At 63.7% G+C, this 9,697-nt stretch overlaps 1 protein-coding gene across 1 annotated transcript in view; it reads left to right on the plus strand.

Annotated features, from left to right (window-relative positions):
* Nucleotides 1–6,308: 6,308 nt before the first annotated feature.
* LOC111144665 (adhesion G protein-coupled receptor A1) overlaps nucleotides 6,309–9,697 on the plus strand; it is a 24,050-nt gene continuing 20,661 nt past the window's right edge. Inside the window, exons 1-3 of the mRNA XM_022499060.1 lie at nucleotides 6,309–6,347; nucleotides 7,712–7,839; nucleotides 8,294–8,417. Coding sequence (XP_022354768.1) covers nucleotides 7,790–7,839; nucleotides 8,294–8,417 — 174 coding nt within the window. The 5' untranslated portion in view covers nucleotides 6,309–6,347; nucleotides 7,712–7,789. The remainder of the gene's footprint in view (nucleotides 6,348–7,711; nucleotides 7,840–8,293; nucleotides 8,418–9,697) is intronic.

Genomic DNA, 9,697 nt, shown 5'->3' on the forward strand with positions numbered 1-9,697 from the left:
GGGAGCCCCCCCACCCCCCAGCCGCTGCTCACCCCAGGGCCGACCCCGCTGGGGCGGTTCCTGCCATCCCCGGTGCTGTTCCCCAGGCAAACGCTGAATAACTTTGGGTTCCACGGCTGAGGGGAGCATCTGGGGGGCCACGCCGGACCCCGGGGTGGGCGGCTCCTCAGGAGGGGGACCCAGGGTTGGCCCAGGGCTCCCCCCGGAACCTGATAGACGTGTTGCAGGCTGAGCAGCTTGCCGGGCAGGGTGGCTAGCAGACGCTGGCTCCAGGGGGGACATGGCAGCACTCCCAGGGGCACTGTCTGGCTCTGCACGTCCCGCCCAAGGTCCCAGGCCGGCAAGCAGACCCTGTGTGCCCCGGGGCCACCAAGCCCCAAGCCAGATGCTCCATCAGACTGGCCGGGTGGGATGGCCGTGTGGGTCCAGCCCTGCGCTGAGGCCAAGGGACCCTCCGCCCTGCCCTGACCGTGGCCTTCTTCACAGATGGGGACAGCCTCTTGACCCTCACCTGCCCTGCCGTCGCCCTGAGACACCTGGCCCGGGGCTCGACCCCACAGCCACTGTGTGGGACCTTGACCTTCGGGACGGCCATGGATGCCGGCGGGGAAGAAGGTGCCACATAATCGGCTCAACCCCGCTCTGTCCGGCACGCACGCTGCAGGAGCTTGGCAGGGCTCATGGTGAGTACGAGCCCCCACCGGACAGCAGGGCCCAGCCATGCTGAGGGCAGCCACCCCTGTCCGTGGGGTTACCGCATGGCCCGTTAGCGGCCTCGGGCCCCCCAGCCCCCGGTCTCCAGGGCTGCCAGCCGGCCGCTCTGCTGTCGATCATACTAATTAGTGGCAGGGGTGCCGCAGTGTGAAGCCGTGTAATGAGGAGAGGAGATGCGGTCCTGCGTCCCTCCCCAGGGCTCCGGCCCAGGACCCGTGACACCGCCTCTGGCCCCGGCGTGGGTCCCCCGCCCCTCCTGCCCGAGGCGAGGCCTTCGCAGGGCCTTCCCCCTCCCCTCGGAAAGTTGGCCGGACGGTGGGAGGTGTGGGCGGGCTTCAGCAGCACGTACAGAAGTCACGGGGAGGACACTGTTCCTCCCCCCAGAGCAGGGGGCACGGCGGCCGCCAGCACGAGCGTCGGGGACTCGGCGTGCTGGCTCGTGCAGCCTCCGTGCGGTCCCTGCCGGCTCAGCTTCCGGGAAGGCTGGCGGAGAGTCAATAACGCATTGTGTGTGCTCGTGAGGGTCGGGGGCAGCGGAGGCCCAGGCGCGTGCGGGGAATGCCGATGGCCCGAGGACACGTGGCCGCGGCTCGGGTGCCAGCACTGAGTCAAATGCACCCCCGCGTGTCTGCTTCCAGAGCGGCGTCTGTCTGAGTCACTTGTCCGTTTCCTTCCTGTTCGTTTGAGACGCCCAAGTAAGGTCGGTGCTCGTTGCCAAGACTCCGCATGGTCCGCAGGGCTGCTCCGAGCCCCGCCGGCCGGGAGGGCGCCCAGACTCCCCTGCTCCTCGGGAGGCCGGCCTGGCCAGACGCCCAGCTCCTTAAGGGACTGCCTGTGGCCACGCGGCGCCTTGCGAGCATGGCTTGGGCCTCCAGGTCGGCCTGTTCTCAGGTTTTCATCCTCAGGTTAGAGCCTTACTTGCAAAACGGGACCTGTTGTCAGCAGACAGAGGGCGAGCCAGGAGCCGCGGCAGAAGCCTGGGGGCAGGGCAGGACGCCTCGGCCTAAGCCAGCAGCCCTGGGCCTCCTCCCGTCTGACGCTGGCCCTTCCAAGCAGGTCTGCCCTACATCCCACCTCCCGCAGCTGCACCCACGTGCAGAGCTGCCCCCAGCCCAGCCCCGGACACTTGCCCAGTCCAGGACCGTGAAGCCGATGGGTCACACTTGCCGGGAGGGTTTAGAGCCTCAGCAGTTTGTTGGTTTTTTATTCCTAAAAAACAACATGTTCCCTGGAGATTCCCCAAAGAAACGCAGACCCAGCCCTGCAGGGCAGCAGCCAGCATGGCTCCGCACACGTCTCTGAGTCTGTGGTGTGGACGCTGGGAGACCTCACCCCAGGGGCCCAGGTGATACGAGGATGAAGACCAGAGGCTGTGGCCAGCAGGGTGGCCCGACCCTGGCCACCCCACACTGCCACACTCACGCCACCTGCAAGGCACCAGCCCTGGGCTGGCCGCCAGCTTCCCTGACACCTGAGGTCGGCAGTCAGCCTCGTGGCTCCTGAGCGGGATGACACACGGTCTCCTGGAGGCACCTTGGGGCCACGCTGGAGTCCGTGTTGCACGGAGGCCCCTGTCCTCCCTTCAGGACGTGCGCCCACCTGCCCTCGATGCTCGGGCAGAGCCCTCCCCTGCAGGACCTGCGGGACCCGGGCCGCCATCATAGCTGTTAGCAAACAAAAGAGGACGTGTGTGCAGTGGCCCCATTCCTGTTCAAATTCAAGCAGCGACCACAACGTGCATCCTTTGCACTCCGTGATCTTCTGTGATTTTCACACTAACGTCCCCAAGGGAACGCAGTGACAGGCGTTGGAAGGGAGTAAGAAGTCGTCCAAAGTTGTGCACATTCTCCCGTTTCCTTTCAGAGCGTGGGTCTGGTAGATCCCCTGAGGAGCAGGGTGGTCACTGTGAGGGAGGCCACGTTCATTCCACACAAGCCCGTCTTCCCAGCCACACCTCCTGTGGCGGGCGAGGCGTGGCGGGACTCCTCGGATCACTGGGACATGAAGCAGATCTGAGAGGACAAGACGGCCACTCAGTGATGTTGAACTGAGAGGAAGAGACCCCACTGTGGCGGCTTCTCTGTGATGTGGCCCAGGCCCAGCCGGCGCCAGCAGCCGCCAGGAGCCGTCGAGAACCCACAGAGCCCCGACTCGCTCTGAGCTCGGGGCTAACCTGTGTCGCCAGACCATCCTTTGGCAGGTCTAGCAGGGGCTGGAAGCTGGGACAGGGAGAAAGGCAAGGCCCACCCTGGCTGTGCTCGGAGCACAGAATCCCAAAGACACAGCATGCTCAGGACACCCCTTTTCTGCACGTAAGGATCCCACATTTGAAAAGGCAGCAGTGGAATTAAAACCCCGAAAAGACAAGGGGCAGATGGAGGATGCAGAGGTGGAAGTCTGGTTCGTGCCCGCCACACAGCTGAGCAGGCAGGGTCAGGGCGGCCGCACTGGCGTGGGCAGGACCCAGCCTGCCCTGTGTCCACGCTGCCACTCGGCTAGGCTGCGCCCGACAACCTCCAGCCAGCCCCACAGGCTTCTGTGGCACCCGCACACGCCCGCACGCACCCAGAATCCCGCCAGTTCTCCCCGTGCTGCTCTTCATTCAGCGTCATGTTTAAATTTCTGAAAACTTGCGAGCTTCCCTCATCCCAGAAACGGAGACTGTGTCACCCCCAACGTCGCCCCGAGTGCAAGCCCTGCGGCCATGACCCCGGCCGGTGGGAGTCCCCATGCTGTCCCGCACGTCCCGCCAAGGCAAACATGGGACAAGCGAGACAAACTGAGGTCCGGCGAGGGTGATTTGTGAATAAATTGCTCACCTTCTGCCTCTGCCTTTCCGCTGGGACACTTTCACGGACGATCGACGAGATGCAGCGGCCGTTAGCAGCACAGACGACGGACACCGGGTCGCTCAGCGCGGAGCCCAGGCGGGGGGACGCCGAGAACGTCCGCACCTCCGGGTACAGGAGGCCCCTTTCCTCCCCCTCCTGCCAAAATGGCCCGTGTTGATCGGACAATGGACACCCACGTAATACCTCCTTCCTCTTTCTTGTCTCTTAACACACAAGCTGATTTATTTACAGAACATTCCAAAAAGGACGCATCCACCTAAAATGACACAGAGACATGGAAGGAAGGTGAGCCTCGGGAAAGGGGAAGATACTCGCAAACCACGGGCAGGAGCTCCCCGCCTCCAGGCCCCGCAGAGAACGTGGGCAGCCGTGGGAAGACGGAGGCTGCATTTCCCGGGAGCAGAGGCGTCTTCGCGAGGCTTCTAAGGCAGAGCCGTGAGCGGAGACCGCGGGCGGGGGCCGCAGCAGCGGGATGGGTTCTTGACTGAGCCTGGACTCTCCGGTGGGAAGTGCGTGCGGGTCCCGAGGGCGCTGCAGGGTCTGTCCCGGCTTCAGCCCCACACGTCTCAAGGATCTTCTCTGTGGGACACTTGGAAAGTAATTCCTCCAGGAAGAACTCATATATGTATGAACTTTAAGATATAGAATAATATCTCCTTTCTGCATTACCTACTTTGAATTTTAAATGTCACCTCTAAAAATGTAGAAAGGCACAGTTGATAACTAACTTGGAGGAAAAAATAGGAGCCCGAACGGAACTGAAGAAAACACACATTGTTGGTGCAGCTGCTCTGGGCTCAGGAGCCCCCCACACCCTTGCGGCCTCAAAACCGGGCCCTCCGACAAGAAAGCGCCCCTGCAGCAGGGTGACCTCGGCTGTGTGCGCTGTGCGCTGGCTGGGGCGAGGGCTCAGACACACTGAGTCTTGCGCTGACTCACTCAAGCCTTGGCCTATGACGGGAAGGAGGTTGGATTTCCCACTGGCTTAGCAGAAGGGGGGTGGGGTGTGGGGCCAAAACTTGGCAGGTGGGATGCCCTTGCGCGGGAGTTCTGTGACGCAGGTCCTGGGCTCTAGCCCTGCGTGCTACGCCTGGACACGGGCTCCGGGCATCACAGCACGCTCTGCTCCAGAATGGGCGTCTGTCACTCCTCAGCCCCTCTCCACCCGCCACCCCTGCCCCCCCAGCAGGAAGGTGACAGCACCCCAAGAAAGGCCAAGAAGGGACAGGGAGTCCCCAGAGGGGTAGGCCCACCCCGGGCCTCAACTCGGCTGGGCTCTGTGCACGGGAACACCGTCCCTGCAGCCCGGGCCTTCAGGTCACGACTTTCAGGGTACTTAGACCCCAGGTTAAAGCCCTCGTCTCTGAAAAGAGCTAATGACCCACACAACGGGGGCCTGGCTGACCTCCGGGGCGCTGACTCCTGACTGCCGGCTGGGCCGCCGTCCGCCCGTCAGCAGACAGCCTCAGAAGAAACGGCGGTGAGGAGATGATCACAAACCAGGATGTGACCAGGAAAACTCACTTTCCTCGACTTCCGCGGTGGCTTACAGTCGTCAGGAGGCTGGCGCTGGCTGGCGGTGGCAGGTGCCAAAAGCCTCAGACCTCTGCAGCGCCACAGGGAGCGCGCCCGAAGCCGGGCGGCGGGTGAGGAGACGCGAGCGCTTCCGGCAGCCAGCACGTCCCGGGGAGCCGCGCGAGCCCCGGAGACAGACGAGCTGGGCCGCGACTTCCCGGCACCTCAGCGACGATCTCGGAAACCTGTCCTTGCAGACGCAAGTTCCACGTCGCAGGACGGAGCGCCCGGCGGGGGCCATCGAGGCCTCCGGCGACCTGGGTGCCTTCCGGAGAAAGCTCTGTTGGCCGTGGGCATGGGGACCAGGATGGGCCGTGCCGGCGGGGCTGCAGGCCACAGTCAGCCGCAGCCCTTGTCCCCAGGGGGCCCCGCAGCCGTGGCATCCCTGTCACCTTGTGGCTGGCATCCTTCCACTGTCCTTGGTCTTGAGCCCATGACTTCATGGGAATTGGGGCCACGGCTGCAGTGTGGGTCCTGCTGAAACCCCAGTCATCTGGAGGGGAGTCGTGAGTGTTCTGTGCGTGTCCGCATGTGCCCTTTAGGCTTTCTGGCCTGTGGACAGTCAGGACAGTGGGAGGGCCACCATCGCATCTAGCCCACAGTCTGCCACGTGACACACGCTCCTCCTTTGGCCAGCTGCTGGGTCAGGGGCCATAATTCAGGCTTCGGTTGTCAGCTAGGTCCTTTGCTGTCAGACTGGGAGGAGTCCCCTTGGTGTCCAGGTCGCTCGACACCTTTTCCATGGTGACAGGGTTCCGTCTGCCGTTGCCATGACAGCAGAGAGGTCTCGGAGAAGTCCCTGGGCAGAGCACAATCAGGATGCAGAGGCCACAGCTGGATTTCAGGGTGGTCCTTGGCTGTCCCTGGACATCCATCCGAGGAGTCTGACATTCCCAGATGGGCTTGTCTTAGCTCTTGGACACACTGTCTTCCCAGACCAGGCGAGGCCAAGTGTCCTTCAAGGGCATTTCCATCCTTTCTTGCACGATTCGGGCCGGGCGCCATCCTGGAGGAGCACCAGCTGCTTCCCGCCACCCTGACCGAGCAGGGAGGGGCCCAGAGCCCACCCAGAGCCTGTGTCAGCCTGGGGGGTGCGTCTGCCATGGGCACTGCTGCATACAACCACCCCCACCCCCCCGACCACCAGCCTGCTGTCACGCCGGGCAGCTCCATGTGGTCTCACAGACGACCCCCAGGCAGCCCCCTGTGGGCACCAGCCCCCACCTGCCCCCCCCCCACGCCGATCCGGTCCCAGGGCTGTGGAAGCGTGCGGCTCAGAGCACAAGCTGAGAGGTGAAGAAAGCGTCTCACCCTCTGGCCCCGACAGTGGGCACAGGAGCACCCGGGGGCTGCGTCCGTCTACTCTGGGGGCCGCGACCAGCAGCCCGGGGGGGGGGGGCAGGCCTAACCAGCACCCCAGGCAGAGCCAGTTAATGTTACACTGTCCCTCAGTCCCGGAGCCTGGAAGCCCACGGTCAAGGTGTCACGGGGCGGTTTCTCCAGAAGCCGCCCTCCTAGACATGTAGACCACCACCTTCTCACCGTGGCCTCCAACGGTCTTCCTTCTGGGCAGGTTGTGTCCTCGTCTCCGTCTCATAAGGACACGGGTCCTATTGAACCAGGCCTTATCCTGTGACCTCTCGTGACCTCGGTCACCCCCATAAAGGCTCACCACCTCCTCTGCAGGCACGTGGGGCACGAGGACTCCAACCCCTGAGTTGTAGGGATAGGTTTCTGTCCACAGCCAGGTGTCCTCATGACTTGGCGAGTTACAGCACATGAAGGGTCTGGAACATTGCTCAGTGCATGTCAGAGGTCAGAGGCGCACGAGGCCAGGGTCCCCGCCGGCCCCTCTAGGGCCTGCGCCGCAGAGGAGGGTCTGTGCCCCGGGGCCCTCTCCTCCCTCGCGCGATCACAGGGCTTGGTTGCCGTGTGCCCGGCGGGGTGTGCAAGGCCTGCCCACACGACGCTCTGCTTGGCTGCCACGTTTTCTCTTGGTGGCTTGGGAACCTGGTCCCGGGGCCGGTAAATCTCGGGGCTGCCTATGCCGACATTTCGAGAGCTCACCACACCAGTCTGATGGACAAAGGGCGGAGTCCCTCAGCCTCCATGTCCGGCCGGGGCCCTCGCCCCTCAGCTTCACGTGCCCCTTGCCCTCCAGCCCTCAACCCGGGGCTGCGATGCTGTCCAGAGGGCCTCAGGGCAGTCCCATCCCGTCACACCATCCCGTCCCAGCAACTGCTCTTTCTCCGGGACTGGAGTTGGCTCCCGGGACGTGACCTGGAATTCTCCTTGGACAGTCTATAGAGCAGGATGTCTGGGTGCCTGAGGCTGGGAAGTGGGGCTCGGCCACCTGCCCTGAGTCGCTGCCTCTCTGGGGGGCTCCGTCCGGATGCTCGTGGCCTGCGGGTCTGGGGCCCTCAGACAGGCCCACTCCCAGGAAGCAGGGCCCCTGTCCCCAACGCAGACATCCTTGATGGTTTGCAGGGGCCAGACCAGCCCGGGGGGTCCAGGCAGCTCCACCAGGTGCCTGGTTCCTGCTCACACGGTCTGCTCTGTGTTCTTCCCAGGATCTGAAGACTGTCCTCTCCCTGCCCCAGTACCCAGGGGAGTTCCTGCACCCTGTGGTGTACGCCTGCACCGCCGTCATGCTGCTCTGCCTCCTGGCCTGCATCATCACCTATGTCGTGCACCAGAAGTAAGGCCGCCCGCCTCCAGGTCGCATGCTGTCACCATCACAGGCAAACCCTGCAGTGAGCCCCTCCTCACGGAGCAAGACGTCCCTGGAAGGACCTCCTAGGTCACCGGCCTAGCACCGGGGGTGGCCCTGACAGCAGCCGAGGGTGGCCAAGGGCTCAGGGACAGCCATGCCCTCCCGCTCTAGGCCTCCATCAAGGTCTTCCCTCGAGGGCCTCCATGTTCTTATCAATCAGATAAATAGGTTCTTCCTCCAATGGCCCGGGGTCAGGTCACATGCCCCAAGAGCCCACGTCCTGGGGAAGTTACAGCAGCCGCCAGGACCCTCACACACCTTTGCCTTGTGCCCTTCAATCTGGTGGGGGGGGGGGCAGCTGCGTCTTTGCGGGGGGGAAGGGGGGCTGCACGCTTCGCCCTCATGCTGGGTCCTGACGGGACCTCTCCATTGCCCGTAGCGCCATCCGGATCAGCCGGAAAGGCCGGCACACGCTCCTGAACTTCTGCTTCCACGCGGCTCTGACCTTCGCGGTGTTTGCGGGCGGCATCAACCGCAGCAAGTACCCAGTCCTGTGCCAGGCGGTGAGTGTTTCCTCGTCCTCGTGCGTGACAGGATGGGACGTGTGTGTCCACCAATGGGGAAAGCTGTGACCGTGGTCTTGTTTATGAACAAGCGCTCGAGGGTTTGCCCAGATGCGTGTCCCAGAGGGAACCGTCGGACGCCCCGGGCGCCCGTATCACAGCCTCTCCCCCAGCGAGGCCCGTTGTTTCACTCAGCATCAGGTCACGTCAGAGAATTTGTTTTCCACGTGACCAGCGAACTGGACATTCACGGTCCAGCCCCGGATGCTGGTCTCAGGGATAGAGACGGGAGCTGCCCTCCCACAGCCTGGTGGGGCAGGAGCGTGGGGAAGGGGTCCCCCGCGCTCCTGCCCCCGACCAGATGAGAGTCCACAGATGCCGATGCCACAGCTCTGGTCGGGGAGGAGGAGCTCTGGCACCAGCCACTGGCCAGGGAGTGCAGGCCGCAGAGGCACAGCCCCCACGTGGACCTGTGGCAGACCCCCCAACCTCACTCTGGAAGGTTCTGCTCCCCTCTCAGGTGAAAGGGCTTCAGAGCATCGCAGCCTTGAGAACAAGTCACCACACAGTCTTCTTCCCTCCCTGTGGCCTCACCTGGCTTATCTTTAGAAAGAGGGCAAATACCCGTTGGTCAGAGCTCAGAAGAGACCTTTCCCCCAGCAGTCAGCCTGGTTCCCCAGGCCCAGGAGAGGCGGCCCCAAACCCAAGTTTCTCCATGCGCTCCTCTCTCCAGCTCCTTGCCCAGACCCCCTGCTCATAGCCCCAGCTCAGCCCAGCTGAACAGTGACCTCTGTGTGGACAGTGAACTCCAGGTAGAGTTTCCTCCAATGCAGACAGTGGCCTCCATGGTGGGCAGTCTCCTGCAGATGGACAGTGACCTCTAGGTAAACAGTCCCCTCCAGATGGACAGTGACCTCCACGTGGACAGTCCCCTCCAGGTGGACAGTCCCCTCCAGGTGGACAGTGACCTCCAAGTGGACAGTCCCCTCCAGGTGGACAGTCCCCTCCAGGTGGACAGTGACCTCCAGGTGGACAGTGACCTCCAGATGGACAGTCCCCTCCAGGTGGACAGTGACCTCCACGTGGACAGTGACCTCCAGGTGGACGGTCCCCTCCAGGTGGACAGTCCCCTCCAGGTGGACAGTCCCCTCCAGGTGGACAGTCCCCTCTACATGGACAGTGACCTCCAGGTGGACAGTGACTTCCAGATGGACAGTCCCCTCCAGGTGGACAGTGACCTCCAGGTGGACAGTCCCCTCCAGGTGGACAGTGACCTCCAG

Source organism: Enhydra lutris, unplaced genomic scaffold (genome assembly GCF_002288905.1).
Source record: "Enhydra lutris kenyoni isolate GAN:26980312 unplaced genomic scaffold, ASM228890v2 scaffoldscaffold12, whole genome shotgun sequence".
Lineage (NCBI taxonomy): Eukaryota > Metazoa > Chordata > Mammalia > Carnivora > Mustelidae > Enhydra > Enhydra lutris.